The sequence below is a fragment of the Copadichromis virginalis genome, linkage group LG13, assembly GCF_057382275.1.
Source record: "Copadichromis virginalis isolate Kocher_CV1m ecotype Utaka linkage group LG13, C_Virginalis_male_GT1.1, whole genome shotgun sequence".
In the NCBI taxonomy this organism is placed as follows: Eukaryota; Metazoa; Chordata; class Actinopteri; order Cichliformes; family Cichlidae; genus Copadichromis; species Copadichromis virginalis.
Genome location: NC_140630.1, coordinates 11,171,643 through 11,193,206, shown reverse-complemented (window position 1 = coordinate 11,193,206; position 21,564 = coordinate 11,171,643). Strand labels below are relative to the sequence as shown.

At 39.2% G+C, this 21,564-nt stretch overlaps 1 protein-coding gene across 2 annotated transcripts; it reads left to right on the top strand.

Moving 5' to 3' along the window:
• The first annotated feature begins 388 nt into the window (after positions 1-388).
• On the top strand, positions 389-21,534 carry ppm1ba (protein phosphatase, Mg2+/Mn2+ dependent, 1Ba). Of its 2 annotated transcripts, XM_085477253.1 has the most exons (7): positions 389-820; positions 10,028-10,937; positions 11,540-11,657; positions 12,878-12,992; positions 13,222-13,279; positions 17,592-17,608; positions 18,429-21,534. In XM_085477253.1, coding segments are annotated over exons 2-7 (1,191 nt in total). In that variant the 5' UTR covers positions 389-820; positions 10,028-10,055; the 3' UTR covers positions 18,430-21,534. The 2 variants fall into 2 exon arrangements, with proteins under 2 accessions (XP_085333379.1, XP_085333378.1); XM_085477252.1 differs by lacking the exon at positions 17,592-17,608.
• Positions 21,535-21,564: the final 30 nt, after the last annotated feature.

The window sequence follows — 21,564 nt, the reverse complement described above, 5'->3', positions numbered from 1 at the left end:
TGGTAACACTGATACTTTCCATAGCTCAGTCCCATGAATATTGTAGCTAAAGGAGTAATTCTCTTTACTCCATTTGTCCTTGGCTTTAATATTGTGGGGGTGATCAGTACTAAGTGTTACAGGGCAATGGAACTGGCAACAACTAAATGGGGTGTTGCACCGTTTTTATCAATTACTTCAGAACTGTGCTATTTATGGCACGCAGGCACCTCTCTTCTGAAAACAGCATATGATCTGAGGAGAAATTATGAATCTCATAATCTCACCAAAGGCAAATAAAAGCTGGATTTTCACAGTTTATGTTTTTAGAGAAACAAATTGACTGGTACATTAGCTGACCAATCGTATCTCAGCTTCGAATCAGTTTTTATCCAATCACAGAAGAGAGCGATAGTCTTGCCCCTCCCAAAAACTGGATGCTGAAAAAGAACGTCATCTACCTTTTTACGTTTAGCTTTAGCAAAAATTAGCTAGGTGTTCAATCATAGATAAATCCTGCCGAACCAAGCGTATTTTCTTTTGAACCGACAGCCTAAGTAAGAGCGATATATTTGGCGCTCCCTGGTATTACAGTGCCAAACATGTATGTAAAAGCCTTACGTCGATGCAGAGACATGTTGAAAGGAGAACTGGTCGTGTGAAACGCTGACTAGCTTACTCAAAGCTAACTGACGAACAGGGGCCGAGAAGCGAAAGTGGCTAATATTAAGGACTGCTAAGCCTATCACAACAACGCTGGGTGTCTTAGCATTTCTACCGTGATCACGAGAAGAGGGGCTGATAGAGGGAGACTGAGAGTGAGAGATTCCTTTCATACGCAGTAAGTAACACTTGGTACTCGGAATGAGCAACGAATCTACACTGGCTAGCGACCCGCTAACGTGTAACGTTAGGCAAACAGTTTGACAACTGTGAACTTCGCTAGCTGGTTAGCTAGTGAAGTTAGCTAACCAGAGTGGCCTCTGTTTTAGGTAACGAGAATCGAGAATTGGCTTGATTTTACTTCAGGATCTCAAAGTACCGTTATTTATATGTCTTTATTTGGACAGGGAGTACGATATTGTCGTTGACGCCGGTGTAGCCACACTTACTAACACGCCCGAGCTCCATTCAGGTGATTTTCACATTAATTGGAGCGTTTCACGCACTTGTCAATATTCAAATGGGTTATCAGCATCGCTCTGCTGGCGGATTAATGATTATCATTCCAACGTTTGGGTCTATCCATGTGATCCGAGAAGGTTTGGTTTGTCTTTATTTGCTTGTGGCATGTGTCGACAGTTTTTCTCCACTAAAATTATTTTTAATCTGATTCATGAATATTTGCAACAGGTGCGACTTACGTGGAACTAGTTTTAATGTGTGTTATTCTGGTTACTGCTTAGTATAAAGCTAGCTTTTGTTTCAAACGTCAACATATTGTTTACTAACAATGTACGTAGTAGAGTCTAGGTTTATGCTTCTATTCCCATTTGCTCCCATGAAGCTCCAGTACAGGGATTAACTTGTTTTATTGCCTTGTTGTGGGTACTTTTATTGGGTTGTTGGTGTGTGTGGCAGTGTGTTTGTGTGACGGTGTATTCCAGAAATGGCAGCAGCATCAGTGGCATGTTTGTGTTGGCACCTTGATGTGAAATCCTGCAATAGCCATGCTCTTTTAGCCTATGACTGCACTGGGTGCATGGGCTTGTCCAAAGGCCTTTATCTATACCCATGTGGTTACGTTAGTGTGAACTGAAAGGGTTCACACGCAGATGCATGCTCAGATGTAGTGGCAAGCCTTGAATAACTGAGAGATTAATTTGTGTTTCTGCTTATGTCTCAGAACAGGGTGATAGTATTGGTTAAGATTCTTGAATCAGCTTGTGGGGTTATGTAAATGCTGTGCACGTGTTTTTATAATGTATCCCAAAGGAACTGAAAGTGGTTTTAGTGCATGCTTAAGTACTCCTATGTTTAAAGTCCCTCATCATTTTGCCACTTCTGAGAGTTGAGAAATGATGAGAAAACAGAGGTACATGTATACAGTGCAATGCAAAAGTATTTGCTCCCTGTCTGATTTCTTAATTTTTTTTAACCCATTTTTCACATTTACATGTTTCAGATCATGAGACAAATTTTAATATTAGACAAAGCTAACCTGAGGAAATATATAATGTTGAATCAAGAAACCACTTAAATAGAACCTGTCTGACAAAGTGAAGTAGGCTAAAAGAGCTCAAAAGGCAACACATCATGGTACGATCTAAAGAAACTCAAGAACAGCAGAAAAACAAAGTCACTGGCATCTGTCAGTCTGGAAAGTGCTTCGAAGCCCTTTCTAAAACTTTGGGAACCTAGCAGACCACGGTGAGAGCCATTATCCACAAATGGAGAAAACTTTAAACAGTGGTGAAGATTCTCAGGGGCTTTCGACCAAAATTACTCCAAGTGCACATCAGTTACTCATCAAGGAGGTCACAAAATAACCCAGAACAGAATTGCAGCACACTCTGTAAAGTCAGAGATCATGATTCAACAATAAGCAAGCGACTTCTCTGGTGGTTTGTTGCTTCAGGATTTGGACAATGATCCAAAACACACCAGCAAGTCCACCTCTGAACGTCTCAAAAAAACCAAAGAGAAAATATAGGTTTTGATGTCGCCTAGCCAAAGCCCAGACTTGAATCCCTCTGGTGTCGCTGAATTAAAACAATTCTGCAAAGAAGAGTGGGACAAAATTCCTCCACAGAAAAAGCCTCATTGCCAGTTATTGCTGCCAATGCTGGCACAACCAGCTAATAGGTTTAGGGGGCAATTACTTTCACACATAGGGTCAGGTAGGTCTCAGTATTTTTTTTTCCTTAATAAATTGAATCATCATTGTATTTAACCAGGTTATCTTTGTCTAATATTATAAGTTTGATGATCTGAAACGTGTTACAAAAATGGAAGAAAAAAAAAATCAGGGAAGGGGGGGGGGGGGCACTTTTTCACAGCACAGTATATTGCAGAGAAAGCACCTGCAGTCCAGTATGACATGACACGTGTACTTTCAATCGCTTTGGTCTGGACAGACATCCCCATCATCTGTTCAAAGGACACTTGTTCCAGGAAATTCAAAGATGAGTCAGCAAAGAGAGGGGGGGGATCTGTTTGTTTCACTTGTCAAATTTGTTTAAAAAAAAAAAAATCAGAAACTTTTTTTGAGGTAAAGTTGTTTTAATCTTTTTAATCATAACTGAGAACAGTGTGTTATACCAGCTGTTCACTGCCTTCTTTATAAAATCATCAAATGTGGATGTGGCTAATGGGTACTAGCAAAAAGATGATTCATGGCTAAAAGTCAATATAAGCACATTAGTAGAAACTGTATGTTGTGGATTTTCTCTTCAGAGATGGACTCAATTGTAGAGTTAAGCTATAACAGTCACAGCTCAGTTTGTTTTGGGTTTTGTTTTTTGTTTTTTTATAAATATTGACTAGCTGCATGTGTGTTTTTATTTTATATAATTTGTTTTTGGTATTGTGATCTAAGGTGGTCATAGCTTTCTTAGTTAAACTATGATGCCTTAAGCTTCAACTATTTGCCATTGCCATCTTGATATTTTGGTAAATCTGACAGTGACAGACATTTAACAACTTATCAGTCACAAGTTGTTGGCATATGCCGAATAATCGTCCTTTCCAAACATGAGCATAATTTGCAAAAGTTCAATTCATGATGCCCTGGAACTACTGTCAGTCTTCAGAATGGATTTTACTTAGTTCATACAACAGCAGAGCTGTTGGGCTCTGCTATGGGGTTATAGCAAATCTCTCCAGGTAGAGGATAGGAATATAAATCTGAACACAAATAAGATTTAAAAAGAAAAGTGAATACTTTGGGAAAGAAATATGACCAATGGTTACTTTTGAGGTGGTAATGCAGCCATGTCAGTTCATAAGAATAAATCAACAGCACTAAGGTGTTTCCTTTATTGAGTTAGCTTTGAAGTTGATGACTTCCATGCTCCCTTTAAATATGTTGCATTACAGTATAGTTGTTGGGTTAACTTTTTGTTTCCTAACTCCACTACTTTAGTTGTGTCCAACTAAAGAAAGGGTGCAGCAGTGGTATATTGTCATGGGCTAATATCCCATTCAGGCTTTTACTTTTTACCTTAATTTCCCCTTAATCAGCTCCTCAGCATGGTACAGCACCTCTACAGCAAGCTACACTGCTACCATGCTGCATTTCCTATCAGTCTAATATTATCATCATGTCTTTTTCCCCACACAAAACAACAGTACAGTAGTTTAGTAAGGTGATGCTGACTTCTAAGGGTAGATTGGCCATTATATCACACACTGTACCTTTCATGTCATCGAGTCAGGAGAGAGAGCTGTAAGACATTAGTAATAGTTCACTGTGTTAAGCCTGTGGTCTGCATTTGACGAGCTAATCTCACCCTGCGTGGATCCTATCAGCAGCTGACTGTTAAATTGAGTTAACTTGTTAAAGCTATCCTGAAGCTGAGAGTGGTGGTTTTTCTGGGGCGCCTCAAACAGAAACCAGTGGGGAAAAACATTTTGGCCTAGTAAATCATAGCAAATCCCGCCTCTGCTTTTTTGTCACCTTCATAGACTACATGAATGTTCAGACAGACATACATGTGGTAGTTCATGTGCAGTCACGTCTGGCCGCTACCACTGTTGCTATGACAACCACTCAGCTGCCACTCCAAGCTGGGTAGCCATGGAGACATCAGACTTTGGGTGACATCAGTCTGTGGTGTACAAATTACCTATGCTGGTATTTATTTTTAATGAACACCAGTGGCCTGGGGAATTGGCAACTGCCAAAGATTTAGGCTTTTAACCAAACGGCAATTATCAGGACTGTAATAAAATATTTTTAATGAATTAAAAAAAAATTGTTTTAAGTGGTTCAAACTTGAATGTGTATCATATGCCAAAAAAGTCTATTTTTTGGCATATGATACACATTCAAGTTTGAATACAGACTCTGCTTTACCTGTGTAAGCAGTCAAATGTTAAAGGCCCACTTTGAGCCAGGTATGGTACACGTGATGTGTATGTAGTTGCAGCATAGGTGAGAGCAAATAATGTTATTTGGTGATTGTGGAAATTGCTTTGATATCTGCTCAGTGTTGTGTGTGACTGCATTTGTCGTCAAGGTAATAATTCAAGTGTTCTGGACTACTGATGCTTTTCCTCCCTTTGATATGTGATCAGTGACCAAGTGTATTTGTCTGTCATGCACCTGTTGAATATCATCTAAATTTTGGAAGTCACATCAAACGCTTTGATAACAAACCATTGGCACAGTAAAGAGGGAGAAACTTGGATAAGCATTATTTATGTCTTAAAGATCAGAAGATAAAAAAAAAAAAAAGAATTCTTTTAAAGAAGGATTCTTTATAAAAATTAAAAACAGATTAGACTCCTTTCAATCATTATAGAAAGCAGAAGTTTGAAGGAAAAGTATTTTCTTAATTTCAAAAGTTTATCCACTGGTTACATCATACATAATTTAAAAAACCCAAACCCTTGATCATTACAAAGAAGGGATCTTGTGGTTGTTTTACTCTGGGGTGTACTTTGCTGGCTTCTTATGGGTATGCTTTAGGGTTGGGCGACTGGACGAATATATCGACTACTGACAACAGGCTGAGCCTATCATTGATAGTTTTTACAAGGGCCATTTATTTATTTATTTATTTGCCCATGAGTAAGTTTGCTAATAATGGTGGAGCCTAATAGAAGCAGTCAACAGAAAAAAAAAAAATGATAGCGCTGTTTTAACAGCACCCTCTTTCATCTGCGAGCAAATGCACCCTCTTCAGAGTGTGCCCAAATGCTTGTTGATAAAGCTACAGAAGCTGGTGATAGCCTAGCATACTTAGCTGGATGGTGGACACGTACATGCTCATGCAAGTTAGTCGTGTTTGAGTACTTTGCTCACACTATATGTCTGCACAAGTGGTACACCGCTTTGATTACATCCTTATGTTTACCTCTTTCATCTGGTTTAAAGAAAGCCAAAGAAATCCCAAATTGGTGACTTTATTATTATTTTTTTTAGTGCTGTCAGCATTAACACGCTGTCATCACGACTAACGCGATTAACAATGAACCCATCTGGAGTGTAAACTGAGTCAAAATCCCTGAAATGTCTCTGTCAACACATTTCGGCAGTTTGTCCAAATTTTGTTCATTCTGCGCTCCAGATGGGTTGAGAGCGTTAAAATCGTGATGACCGTGTTTAACCCGCGTTAATGCTAACAGTATTTTTTTTTTTTTTAGTTAGTTCGTCTATGTTTGGACTTCTGTATTGTAAACGCGCAAATCAGTCCGTGCATGATTACATTGCCCCACCCATGCGCGAATACATCACCCATCGGTGGAAATTTTGCAAACACTGCCATATATATCTTGCCAACTAATTTCACCTTGTATCAGCCAGCAGCCACTTGCAGTTGGTTGGGGAATATGTGTTTTTGAGATGTTACAGGCAAATTTCTAGGACAGTAGGACTGGAGCTTTTAGCTATAAAAATTAAATGAGATGCACCTGCCAGTGCACAGCTCAAACTGTTACTTGATTGTAGTGCTGTCACAATTGCTCAAAAATCACATTTGCTTATTATTCATTCATTAATTCCAAAACAATTCCCAAAGAACCAAACTATTTGACTGTGCGCTACTTTGACACACAGTAGGGCTGTTCAATTAATCAAATGTTAATTTCAAGTACAGTTTTGGCTTCCAGCAGTTAAACAGCATAATATAGATAAAGTGTGATGTGTGAGTGAGGTGCATGCTGTCAGCCTGGCAGTGTAGCGTGATATTAGTTGTCTTTGAAGCTTTTCTGTTCTTTTAGTTAGGTGGGGGAAAGATGAGTATACAAGGCGGTCTAAATGCTTCATATGTAGATGAGGGTGACTCACTCACTGAGTCCCCTTCATCTATGTCTAGTTAGCATTCATACGTGTCATTTTGTTGATGAAATCTGTGTTTTTTTTAGATTTGACTTTAAATCATAAGTTAATAGCAAATAGCGGGCACTTATCTATTTTTATTTTTTGAGAGGAACCTTTTAGCTCTGTCCACATGTACATTAACAGACACCATCCTTTGAGTATGCCTGCAACTTACTTGTAAGTAGCACTTATTGATATTTTCAGATATAAGGTATGGGTTATTGTGCAATTTCCGTGGCTAAGATTCCATTAAGCAGTGTGACAATCAATAAGACTGTAAAAGTTAATGTTCTCTCATTGCATAACCAATAAACAGACTGGATAGAGAATTTCTCTCTGCTATCCAGCAGCGTAATGCTGCTGTGCATTTAGCTAATGCAGGTGCAGTTATTGATAGATAACGCATCCTCTTGAACACTCTGTGAAGTTTGTTAATGCTTTTTGAAGGCAGTTCTGGCTACCCAGAGAAGCTTTTAAACTTTCTTCTGTCTCTTTAAGGATAAATCTAAGTAGCTGCTATTTGTGGATGTGGTGTGCAGTGATCACCAATAAGAAATAAGAAACAGTTGATATGTTCCTTAAGCCTTACATAGAAAGTATAAGAAACACAGGAAGAAAATTTCCAGCAACTCAAAAGTTAAATATTCTCCTTAAATATCTGTGGGGATATTTGTAGTCTTTGTGTTTTCAGAATATGCCAAAGCCATGTGAGATTTGTAAGCTGTTTATTTTGGCTAAAGAACTTTTTTTCATATCACCCAGCACTAGTTAGAAGAGGAGATGATGGCTGTAAAGCAGTCAAAGATGGGTAGATACCAAAGAAATGGTAACATTTCAAAATCATGAATATATTGCAAGAGAACACTATTTGTCCTCTCCTAGTTATATTATGCAAATCTTTATATATTCCTTCACGATTTCTACAACCTTTCCTAATATCATTAGTAATCATGAAGATTGAAACTTTAATATTGTCCAGTTAGTTTTTCTCAAAAATTAATGGTTGGTATGACTGGCAGTTATCCGTTAAGGTCTTTCTAATACAAATCTCTCATGGATGGTTTGGAATGAGTCCGTGTGTATTTATCATGTATTGAGCAGAGCAGGGCTATATGACCAAAAATAATTATCACGATATACATTTGAAAATTTGCGATAACGATATAACTGACGATATAATTGACACTAGACAAAATACTTTACAACTCCACAACTTTATTAGTGCAAAAAAACCCAACAATGTATTTTCACTTAAACAAGCAGCTGTTTTTTATGTGCATTAAAGTTATATAAAAAATTAACAGTGCAAATGCAAATTCCTTGCTGACAGTTTAACCAAAAGGCATTTCCAGTGGAAATTGGCCGACATATCCTCAGCATAACCATGTATAATATCCACAAAACTTAAAAAGAGGTTATACACACACAATACGGTAATATTATGTTGAAGCACATTACGTATCACTCCGCGAGGCTCCTGCCTACGATAGCCATAATGCTCCGACAATCCATCAAGCGGTGCGGGTCCGTAGCTTAGCAAAGTCGTACTAAAACATTTGACAGATTTTCGAGCGCCATGTACCACATAAAATCGTTTTGAAGTCAGTAAACAAAACCAGAATTCATATATAAGGCACACGGGATTATAAGGGGCACTGTCGATTTTCAGAAAAATCAAAGGATTGATTTTAAGTGTGCCGTATTTTCCAAACAACACTGTAATAATGACAATCCACTAGCATGCTCTACCAAAAATAGTGCTTTGTTGTGTATCTGACGGACAAAAGCTAAACCAGTGCCACACCACTGAAGTTGCAGCATTTTTACAAACCAATTCTGGTTCATCCGTTTCATTCAACGAACTGCTTTCGCCCTTCTCATTCTCCTTCGCCGCCATGCTTTTTCCGCCATGTGCGTATGAAAACACAGGCACTGCGCATGCGTGTTTTACCCATATTCTATCGCGATATTTCATTTTCTTATCGTTGCCCAACATTATACCGGTATTACCGTGAATGGTATGATATGGCCCAGCCCTAGTATTGATGCTGATAAGGGTTGTGACCATACTGGAATATCAAAACGTGATACTGATACTCCGTACTGTTTTTGATACTCAAGGGAAAATGTAATTTCATTTGAGATGGTGATGGTAAAATGCAGGTAATATAACCAGGTACAACACAATAGCTCACACATCTAAATAATTTAGTTGTTGTAGAAGGAAAAACAGTATGCTAAAGCTAAAACATGGTATGATTTATGATCAAAAAAGTTGATTGCTGTAAAAGATATAACCACTCACTACCTGCATTTTAAAACTGACCACACAGCTGGCTAAAACAAAAAGGAAATGAACACATTTTAATAAATTGTTGTAAAAGTAGAAAAGTTACTTTATTAATGATAACAGGGGGCTAATGTGGCTGTTGGGTAATTGCTAATGGTTAAACAAACGGCTAATGTTAAAATCTGTGCCAGTCAGGTTAACGTTTTTAACTCTTTAATACTGTATTGGAACTTTAGGAATTTAAAGGGGTCAGTAAAGTGTTGCTCAGTGTTATGAATATTATGTTAATGAGGTGAGGAGGTGCGTGTATGTCTGCGTGCAGCAGTGCTGTGTGAAGGTATGCATCTGCTGGACGAGGCAACAAAGTCACTGTTTGTATCAGTGTTATTCCAAATGAGTATCTAATTCAATATTAATTTTAGTGTGAATTAATATCTGAGTATCAAGTTTTTTGTTTTGTTTTTTTGACTACCCAAATGCTGTTGTATATAAACTGAATGCAGTGTCAGCAAGCAACTTTCACACAATGCTACTGTAAATCTAGTAGAGATTGAGAACACATTATGAATAGTGATAAGTTATGTGCTTTACTTGAAACAGCATTTTCTGCACTTTTCCTGAAATCTACCAAACACAGTCTTGGCAGTGAATAATTAAGACTCTGTATTGTAATCTACCAGCATAGTAGAAACATAATTAACTGTTCAGTACTGATTTATTGTCTGATTTTCTTTCTCTGTCCCTTGTTTCTTTTTGTTTTTCCTCTCCAACAGCTAGCAGTGGGTCTCTCAGGGCAGAGCCATGGGTGCGTTCCTGGACAAGCCCAAAACAGAGAAGTACAACTCACATGGCGAGGGCAATGGCCTGCGCTATGGGCTAAGCTCCATGCAGGGCTGGCGGGTGGAGATGGAGGATGCTCATACAGCTGTGTTGGGCCTTCCAGCCCTTGGTATGACTGACTGGTCCTTTTTTGCTGTGTACGATGGCCACGCAGGCTCTAAAGTTGCCAATTACTGCTCCAAGCATCTTCTTGAGCACATAATCACCGCTAGCTTAGGGGCTGGAAACACACAAGGCTCTCAGTCTGGATCAGACGGCTCCAACGCTTCAGTACCAGTTCCGCCTGCAGTGGAGGCTGTGAAAGCCGGCATCCGGACAGGCTTCCTGAAAATAGATGAGCACATGCGCAGCTTCTCCGACCTTCGAAATGGCATGGACCGCAGTGGCTCTACGGCAGTGGGAATTCTTCTGTCACCTGATCATTTCTTCTTCATTAACTGTGGGGATTCTCGAGCAGTTCTCTACCGCAATTCACAGGTGTGCTTCTCCACACTTGACCACAAGCCTTGCAACCCACGTGAGAGAGAGCGCATCCAGAATGCTGGCGGTTCAGTGATGATTCAAAGGGTTAATGGGTCACTGGCTGTATCAAGGGCCTTGGGGGACTATGATTACAAGTGTGTGGATGGTAAGGGTCCCACAGAGCAGCTGGTTAGTCCTGAACCAGAGGTGTTTGTGATGGTTCGGGCACCAGAACAGGATCAGTTTGTGATTTTAGCGTGTGATGGAATCTGGGACGTTATGTCCAATGAGGAGTTGTGCGAGTTTGTGAAATCGAGGCTTGAGATCTGTGATGATCTGGAGAAAGTCTGCAATGAAGTGGTGGATACCTGTCTGCACAAGGTATGTACTTATTTGTTTTGGAGTTTATCATTTGTATATTTTGCTGTGACATCCTCTGCTTTCTTTTGACCTATGGAAATGTACATGTGTAGAAAATTTTGTCAGCAAGATGTCCATTTGAATTTCCTGCCAGAGAAGAACACTATATGATGAAGAAAGTTTTAGAGAATGTGTTTTTTTTGTTGAAAAAGAGCTATTTGTAACTGCTTTAATGGCTCAGTAAACTTTCCCTTACTAAAAAAAAGGAGACAGAGAAATTGTTTTGGCAGTCTTGAAAACAGGACAAAGTAAAAATGAAAAGAATGAAGTACAGAGCTTTGAAGTACAAAATGCTTGAAAGATGGCTTCAAGTCTTGCAGGTTACTCCTTAATCCTGACCAGCAGCTGTTATCTGCTTGAATTCAATAGATAATAGAGGGGGAAAATGCATTTTATTGCTTATTTACTGTATGTTTTTGATACCGTCATGTTCTACTTGGCCCTGAGTTACAGTGCAGGTTATTCAGTCACTTATTCCCTATGAAAAATGCAAGCTATACAACATCTTCTCTTAACCTGCTCTTTCTTCTTTCTTTATTCGTCTGTCCTTTTGCCTGTTTTAGGGGAGTCGGGATAACATGAGTGTTGTGATAGTGTGTTTGCCCAATGCTCCCAAAGTATCGGAGGAAGCTGTGAGGAAAGACACTGAGCTCAACAGTTACCTGGAGTCTCGAGTTGAAGGTGAGAGTGGCTGAATGGAGAAAAATAATGTTTTATTCAATGTATTTATTCAACGTATTAATTGTCTTTGTGTGAATGAATTCTACACATAAAATAGGGTATTGAGGGGAAGAAAATGGGCAGCTGGGGATTTATTGATAACCTTCCTTTATACGTTTTTTCCCCCCCCCATATTTACACTCATCTTATTTCTACTGAAAATGTGCATCATATCTGTATATTCCCTCGATTGACCTTGCTACTTGCTATTGTCTAACCTCCAGCCAAATTTGCTCAGGCTCACAGCAGAAGAATGACACCATCATGACCTCCTTTTCCACTTCAGCGAGCATCTCCCCTCTTTATTCTCTCTCCGTTCCTCTCCTCCCTTGCTTCACTCAAACATTTACTGTCTTGTTGGAATGAATTTCCTTCTCCTTTCCTGTACTCTTTGCCCATTTCTTCTTTCTAATTGCAACCCATATTTTTTTTTATGTCTCTGGGAGCACAAGACCCTTTGAATACAGAGCAGCCTTTCTGGTCAGCTCTCTTCGTTCGCTATGTGTTGTTTGAGATGCCGGTCACTTAAGAAATACATTTATTTATTTATTTTAGCTCTGAGGAATAACTTAAAATGAATCCTTAAAGTTTTTGTTTTTACCTGTCTGATACCAGTGTCATCTTGAAATAAAAAAAGAAAAGAAAAATAAGGCCTTAAAATCGAACCGTAAGACTCTGAAATTGAGATTAAAACACAGGTAATTATTTTATGTGTTAAAGTAAGTTCATGTTGGCTGAAAAGCACTCTAAAATGGGTCAAAATCATTCCACTTTTGAAGGTACAGTTCAGAAGTTCAAACAGTGTTTGTGTAAAGCAGGCTAGATGCTTGGCTTAGGGTACTGTCTAATACTGGAAGACAGAGGAGAGAGGGAATAGAACAAAACAGAGAGGGAGGAATTCTCTGGCGGAACATTATCTTGGCCTTATGCCACTCCCAACTCAGTTGCAGGCCTCTTTCTGTCACCATCTTTCTCCCTCTCTTCGTCTCAGAAATACACTGGCTTCCACAAATTGACTTGTATGTTTTCCATCTTCACTTCCTTTCTCCTCATTTGTCAAATTTTGGTCTCTGTCCTTCTGCTGCTCTGCTCTCCCTCCTCTGTCTTTGCACAGATGTTCATGGCTATCATCAGCTCTTTTAATACCGATTTGTGTAACAACATGTCTGCTGCTGTTTTAGAGATGCTGTCTCGGCCAGGGGAGGAGGGGTTTCCGGATCTGGTAACAGTGATGAGAAACCTGTCCACTGACAGCGGCATGCCCCCTCTGCCACCAGGGGGTGGTCTTGCCAGCAAGTAAGCACCATTTGACATTTATTAAAATGTATGATTAAAATATGAAAGTGTTAAACATCTGTAATACTTCATTATGTGCTCAGACAGTGATAATTACAGAAATGTTACAATTTGATTTATTTTATTTTTAACAGCTACACCTTTACTCCACTTAGTCTGTCTTGTAGCTTTGATTGATGGCTCCAACCAATACCTTATGAAATTTTTGGTTTCTGTGTTCCACTTGCAGACGCAGTGTTATTGAAGCAGTATACAACCGTCTGAACCCATACAGGGAGGAGGATGGAGTAAGTATCAGTATATAGAAACGTAGGTGCTTTGTCTTTGACCATTTAGACATAAAATACTAAAAATGTTGAGGGCACATGGCAAATTTGAGATTTCAAGTGTCTTATGTCTCAAGTTTCTTTAACGTATGACTTTAAGTGCACTTAGTTGGCTGTAGTTGTACATTTAAATTAACAGTTGATCAGCTAATTATGTAGTCACAGAGTATGTGTGTACGCTCTGTGTAGCATATTCCCATGAAATACCAGTGGGAGATCTTCTTTTGTTAATCTTATGTTGATTCATCTCATGTGGTGGCCTAAGCTGGTGATTTATAAACAAAGTATAAAATTACTGACTTAAGATGTGGCTTTGAGCCCATCCCCTTTCAGTTATGTTAAATGCTGTTTTTCTCTACGCATGGTGCAAGATGATACAGCTTTGTCAGGAAATGTTTGAGTGGAACTATGAAGTTGCAAGTGAAGACATTCATTTTCAGGTTATCTGCTTCAAATAGGCTCTTTTTAATGGTTTATTTTATTTGCCTCCTCTGCTTGGAGCTTTCTTTATCCTAACACTAAAGTGTATGAAGACACTTTAGTTAGGCTTTTAAGTGGAGTTATCTGACACTGGTATGAGAAGTTTTCCCATGTTTGAGCATGAGAATGTGATATGTACGCTTCTAAATTTACTTTGCTGCTGAATGGTAGACGTTGCAAATTTTTTAAATTTGCCAATAAGAACACAGGCATTCACGCTCTCATACTGACACCCATTCACATACTGAATGAGGTAGTAAATCTACAATAAAATAACAGCAGATAAAGGCAAATACTAACAGCAAATAGAAGAGAAGAACATCCACCATTTAAAGCGTTCAAGTTTAATGTTTAATAAAAGGGTTTCCCCTGTAAGCCTGGTTTTCAAATGTTGTAGTGGTTGTAAGTGACAGGAGATACTGTGCAGTGACTTTGACAGTGCTGTTTAACTCATTACATTACCTTCTGCTTTTGCTACTGGCAGACGTTTTCCACTTTAGTCAGCATTTTAAAATTTGTGTCCTCATATTCGCCGTTGACACATGTAGACACTGTTTTATATAGCATGTGAATAAAAGATGGAATCCAAAATTATGTCCCAAGGAAAGTAATGACTTACTTTTATTTGCCAGTAAAGACAGACACCCTTTGTTACTGTGAATTTTTTTTTTTTCTACAACCATAGACTGTATATGAAAGATAGCAATGGATATTTTAGTTTCAAACTTTGCATTTTAAATACTTCAGTGTAAGCATTTTGGCTACCACAACTTTGGTGTTGGAGGCAGAAGTGACCTTATTTGGACAATAAGGGTGTGTACTAAGCTAGCAACTGGCAAACTTAGTTGACAGTTTGTAGACTGCACTGGTGCAATACACACTCTACTGCTAATTAGTGCTAAATAGTAGACTAATAAAATACTAGGGTATGAGTTAGAGCTGGGCGATATATCGAGTTTTAAAAAAATATTGATATATTTTTATACGAGATATAAGATGTGACAATATCTTTTATATCGATATAGTCTATGTTACGTTAAAGCTATACTTGTGGAGCCGCAAGTTTGCCTCTCTTTCGTCCACTTTTGTCTTTACGCAACGTTACTCGGCCTCGCCCCTCCTTCACTGAATACAACTCCCCCTCCTCCCCCATCGCTTCACCTGCAGGAAGCGACAAGACGGACACGGCAAATCTCCGTTAATGAGTTACTGCGCATCGACCCGTGCGTGGGGCTGGACGCCGTCAACGTGTTAGCTAGCTAACCACGCTAACGAGCTAACCACGCTAACGCCATGCAGCCCAGAGGCGCTGCACAGCCTAAAATCCTTTCATTTTCTCAAAAGTTGACAGCGCGCCTTATGTATGAATTCTGGTTGTGCTTGATGGCTGCGAACCGATTTTATGTGGTACACAGCGCTCAGCAATCTGTCAAAAAATGTTTTAGTACGACTTTGGTAAGCTACGGAGCTGCACCGCTTGATGGACTGTCAGAGCATTACGGCTACCGAGGAGCCTCGCGGAGTGATACGTACTGTGCTTCAACGTAATATTACCCTACTGTGTATAAGGACCATAAATGGCACCTGTTAAGAGACGTGGTTACGAAGAGGATTTCAAACTCAATGCTGTCAGTCACAGAGTAGAAGTTGGGAACAGAGCAGCTGTGAAATCTGTCTTTGTTATTGTGCTCAGCGTCTTTTAGTTTACATTTTGACTGCACAATTGTGAGCTTTTTGTTATGCACAAAAACAACATTGTTTTCTTTTATTTATGGAGCATTATTATTTAATAAATGCTCATAATTTATTTTTGAGTAAATTTTATGTACATCTATGCTCTATGTTAATAAAAGTGCCTGTGTGACATCTGGGACACAGCTTTGACTAAGAACTCTCTTTTTGTTCTTACTTTATGGCTTTAAAAAAAAAAAATATCGAGATATATATCTTATATCGCCATCTAGGTAAAAAATATCGAGATATGAATTTTGGGTGATATCGCCCAGCCCTAGTATGAGTAAACAACACTGAAGGACAAACACACGGGTTGTATTACACAAGCTGTGTTATTTGTCAGATAATAAAGGCACCAGCAGCACACACAGGCTGTTCAAGTTATTGACTAAACTTAGTGACTGATTTAGATTCTGTTTGTGGAATTCTGACAGGGGATGGTAGCTAAGATGGCTATTTTCATACCCTAAATAAACTGAGGGGCTGTATGAAGCACCAGTGTAAGAAAAATAAAGATTGTTTTGAACTGTGAACCATGCAAAGCTGAAATGAACATAATGGGTCCAGTTCACTTGAGGTGGATTGCATAAATAAGCTTTTCACTAATGTTTATTGGAAAGTTTAAAAAATGTCCTGGTGTTCTTTTCTAACTATTGATGTAGCTTCATGTTCTTTGAGGTAATGGATAGTGTGTTATTGACTGAGGGTGCCAAGGCACTTGTTGAGCCAGGTTTTTAACCTGCATCTATATTTGCAGGTTACAACACATAAGCTCATTATAACCATAGAGTAGGAAAAACAATCAGTTTATATAAACAGTATTATTATTGTTGTCCTCTTTCAAATATAGGCCTGTTTCTCTATTTCTATTATTATTATTATTGAGGTAAACTGTTTGAGTGCTTATGAAATGTTTGCACTCCAACAAGTTTTGTCCAAGGGTTCCGTGTTTTCTACAGAGATGGAAAATACAGAATTTTAAATCTTTGATTTTGCAGCTATTGTTACCTGCCTGCATGTTTCACACAAACATGTTCTTTGACAATCACGACATGAAAAAAGGGGATACATAAAGAAGTTAACTGCACAATTAACTGATTTCTTTTTCTTTTTTTGTGGACCCATTTATTTTATTTTAAAAAGAGAGAAATGTTTGATTGTTTTCACTATTTACTTGCCACTTAATTACTTTTGGTATAGTACGAATGGCCATATGGGGGGGGGGGGGGGGTCTGTTAAATTTATGAAAATATAGTTAAAAGTCCAAAATTTATGTCTTCCTTCACATTTATCATAGCCGTCCAGTGGGCCGGATTGGAGTCTGTCTGTGCAATTTTGGCCCCTGGGCCTTATGTTTGAGACCCCTGTTGCAGTAAATGGCTTACAGTATTGCATGTGTGAACTTGTAAATGTTTATAAAGGATTGACAAATTTTGTGTCTGTGAGAGAATCTCCCACTGAGATTGAGGCCACTATCGTATTGTTTAGAATGATAAGCACTGCAGTGTCCTTAAAGAGCTCTACCTGCATATAAGGGGTCTTGTGTGGTGTGGGTGTGTGTGTCCTGTTAGCTGGATGTGATATTTGCCTCATGGTGTTGTCTTGGATTTTCTGTAATGAGTTAGAGGTACTGTGATTGTTTGCTTTGTGTACACATAATCATGGAAAAGAAATGCACACATGAAACGGATATTGGCGCCCCCTTAAAACCACAGTGGGTAGGTTCTGTGTGTGACTGTACACTGTAACAAAAAGTTTTGAGTGCTACCACCTGCTAGGTGTTAGGAGAAAGAAACAAGGCTGCTTGTCATAACATTGTCAAATAGAGCCATCCTAGTTTAACCTCGGCAGGTTTCTTTGTCTACATTAAGTGGCTAAGCCGTCCTACACAGCTGCTAGAAAGAAGCATGTCATAGTAGCTCAATTAGTGCTGGTTGCACCCTTCATTTAAACATATTTTGCACATGGTGTGTAGTAAGGTACGCACCTGTAGTCACATACACATTGACAAGGGATGTATCTATTGTCTAACTGTGTGTTCACCCTCTGATTAACGCAGCCCTCCTGTTTCATTTGGTAAGTGATCACATATATAACTGTTACACCCCCACCTCCCCCTTTTCCAACCCCTCATCTACACACATGCATACAACCACACTTGCACACATGTGTACAAACACACATTCTTACAGGCATGTAAGTGGTGACCTGCTACACAAATCCTCCCTGTCACACCTTCATCTGTCTCTACTCCCTGCTCTGATCTGCTGTCCTGCATGTGGAGCTCCATTTAAGAGTTTAAGGCGTGTTCATGTGGACGTCTGTAGACATGATTGTCGAGGTCTGATGAGGATGAATGATAAAGGTGTTTCTAGTCCTGTCCGTCCCCCCCTCTCACGTCAAAGGCATACAAACACGCATGCACTGTTCCTACACGCATGCATCGCTGTCTCACTCAGTCTTTCAGCAGCTGCACGCAACTATACAACAGTCTGTGTTTCTGTGTCCCTCCTCGAAATAAGACGGAAGGCCTTGGAGTTGTTTTGTTGGAATATGTTAAAGAAAGACTCCGGAGACTGAGGTTGAAAACGTTTACTGCCTCACGCTGCTGTTGTAACAGCATTGTAAATATATTGTGTTGTTTCTTTGTTGAGTTGTGTTGGTCATAAGGAAAACTGACCTTCAAGTCTGGGTTTGGGGGAATAAATCCTTGAGTTTTACTTTTAAAATGTTTTGTTTAGGTTTTTTTTTCTTTTCTTTTTATAAAAAGTCTCTTTTTTTTTCTCCCCACCCTTCTCTCCTTCCTTTGTTTCCTGGCTTTTCTCTTATTTCTTCTTCCTCTATTTTACTCTCCTTTGCTTCCCTGTTTTCTCCTCTCCCTCTTTTCCTTTTGCAGAGTGGAGCGGAATTGGAGTACCACTGGTAGCTGTCCAGCACAACTGCCTGATCGAAAATACAGGACCACTATTCCACATGAGATTACATTCATTGTCACCTTTTAATTTTTTCTGTAATTCATTCCGCCCCCCACACTGAGAATAACTGAAGCTGAAATCTTGGTTTTAAAAACACCTAATGTGGAGGACTACAAAACTGTTCTTGTTCCTTTTTTTTAAATTTTTTAAATAGACAAACTATGGGGGGGGCACTGCGTTCATGTTCCGACTCCAGAACTACATCTACAATATAAACACAGCGAGGAGGAGAGGCCAACAAGCACAGTTTCTCTTGCCCCTTGTTTTCTTTTTTTTTTTTTGTGGATTTGCAGAGACAGAGGTCACAGGTCTGAATCTTTTAGGGTTCTGTGGTGCCTTGCTTAGACCAGAGAGAGCGGGAGGGAGGGAGAGAAAGGAGGACCTCATAACTCGCCAGCCAGCCACGACCAAAACCAACCACTTGTGGATTCATTGTAAACACTGAGAAGGCTTAAAGTGGTTTGTGGCATTATTTGTTTGGAAGTGTGAACTTTTTCTTGCACCTGACGGGGAGTTGATCGACCACACAAGCCTGCAACTCAACTACACACCTTAAGCTATACTGTCCAGTTCAGGATCTGGGCGTTACTGGTACACAAACAGGAGCCAACTCTTCACTTATTAATGGACATGGCTCACTGGAGATCATCTTACAGAACTCACAGAAATGTAATAAAAATAACTAAATGAATCACTATCCAAAGACCTTGAGGTTAAACCCTCAAATTCAGGGTCTGAAAGCCTGAGAATCCACACCTGACGATAAGGGGAGCACTTATGTGAGAGACTTTCTGGCACCAAATCCCAGTTTGACTCCTGGATATTATGTCCAGACTTAAATGGGACGTGGACTGGTTTGCCCAGCTGCAACTACATTAAACTTGAGCGTGATAGCGACTCTCTTGCATGTCTGCTTACTTTCTGTCTGCTCATCTCTTTCAGGATCTTGTCACTTGATTTGTCACTCTTCCCTTCTGTCTGCCTTATTTTTAAATTTTTTGTTGTTTTAACTTCAGTTTCTCTGCTGCGTCATGAGGCAGAAGAGACTCAGCTCTCATTTTGCATTTGCAGACAATGCCAGAATCATAAGCTTTTGAGCCTGCTGTTGTTGAAGATATTATAGAAAGATAGAAACTGTATATGAAATTCATAAATATAAAAAATATATATAGGGAGATATCTATATAGACAGAAATATTTTGATTTGTTTGTTGTCCCTTAAATTCCCAGCCATGGTATTCATTGCGGCCTAATCTGGAAAAAAAAAGAAGGGGGGGGGGGGGGGGGAAACACCCCCACCCAATAGCCCAACCCATGATGCTGCACGCACCGTTCCCACACAGCAGCGTTCCAAAGACAGGGTTTGGGGTAAAGGAATTCCAACCGCCCCCTCATCCTTAACACATGCGCACACACAATCCTGCTCATGCTACAGCTTGCCTTTTTCTATCTCTCTGATATCGTGTGTGTGTGTGTGTGTGTGTATTAAAAAAAGAAGAAAAAACAAAAATACCTTTTTTTTGGAGTTTAGATTGTAAACATTTATTTACTTAAAAATATGCTTTCTTTTTTTTTTTTTGGTATACTTTTTTTTTTTTTTTTTTTAATTACTATTGCTGTGGTCCTGTTACAAATGGATAAAGAAAACAACACGAGGAACCTGAAACATACCTTTTACAACATATTGGGAGACTTTGGTTTCGGCTATTCACTGTATGAAGTTGGAGGGACACTGTAGGCTGAAGAGGAGGGGTTCTACACTGAGAGTTAAATTCGCAGTCACTGAATTGGTGTTCTTTTTCTTTTTTCCCCTCTTTCCCCACAACCACCTTCAATGACTTTACCTTGAAGGCACAGGGCAGTTACTGATTTAGGTTGGGTTTGTGTTTACCAGGAGTCTTTTGTGTTAACCTAAGCACTAAAAAAGTGATGGAAGCTTTAGAGATGGATATTTGTCAGGAAAAAAACTCAAGTCTTTTACAGTGTGCACACACATGCATTGTCTGTGTGTGTGTAGTATTTAGATGAGGTTAAAATATGCTATAAATACAAACCTGTAACATACAGGTGTATATATATTCAATCATTTAATGGCAAATGTAATGTGCTTTCTGAAGTGGCAGTATTGGAAGAGAAAGGACCTAACAGAGATTGCTGGCTGGTTAATGTTATTGTGGTACACTTGCTCTTGGTGCCATATGACAAATAGGTACTTGAATGTGTAGTTCTTTTGCAGTTACAGTTGTTTTAATGCAATGGTATAACTTTTCTTTGTGGTGGAGGGAGTGGGAGGGGTGGTATCTCCTATTGGTGCATGTTTTGTGATTGAGGAAGGAGTGTAATTTGCGTGTGATATGCACTGGGTGGGCGGGTGGGTGATAATGTGGACAATGTTCAGTGTGGTGGAACACAATGTTGGAGAGGAAAGGCAGTGATAGAGGAACAACCTGTAGATGAACTGGAGCACAAATGAGAATATTAATTCACTTTTAGGTACTTAACGTACAAATTAGATTTCCCTTACTTTAAACCCCCCAAACCGCATGTTTCCCATCATTCCCATTGTGAATGTTGTCATATCTCAGATTCGCATACTTTTTAACATTGTGCAAGCTTTTACCACACTGAACATGGTCTTCAGTTAAGGTTTTTGTTTAAGCTATATCAGACACTGGGCTTGGAGAGAATTTAAGGGAGGGAAGGACAGAGAAACATTTATTTTTCTGAATGTAATTCTTCATTAGTCACACTGATTCCACTGCATGGACGGAATACAAGCAGCACTGCAGGTTCACATTCTCTCCTCATCGGTCATTTAATGGCAGAACAAGCTACCTTGGCTTCCTTTGTTTAAAATAAAATAAAATATATACTTGATCATTATTCTGATTGTGGAATATAATGTCAGAACTTATGTGGGAAGACATAAGATAAAGGAGTTTTTGAAAGTTTGGCAATGCCTGGATAATTTGACTGACTTGTTGCTATGATTTAACGTTCTGTTGAGTAAAGAGAATTTTACAAGCATTTGGTCTCCTGAACCTGTCAGTTATTTTT

Excerpts from the sequence above, each read along its gene's own strand:
- ppm1ba (XM_085477252.1), top strand. The coding sequence starts at position 10,056 with ATGGGTGCGTTCCTGGACAAGCCCAAAACAGAGAAGTACAACTCACAT. Across the intron at positions 10,938-11,539 it reads TGGATACCTGTCTGCACAAG|GGGAGTCGGGATAACATGAG; the intron begins GTATGTACTTAT and ends TGCCTGTTTTAG. Across the intron at positions 11,658-12,877 it reads CCTGGAGTCTCGAGTTGAAG|AGATGCTGTCTCGGCCAGGG; the intron begins GTGAGAGTGGCT and ends CTGCTGTTTTAG.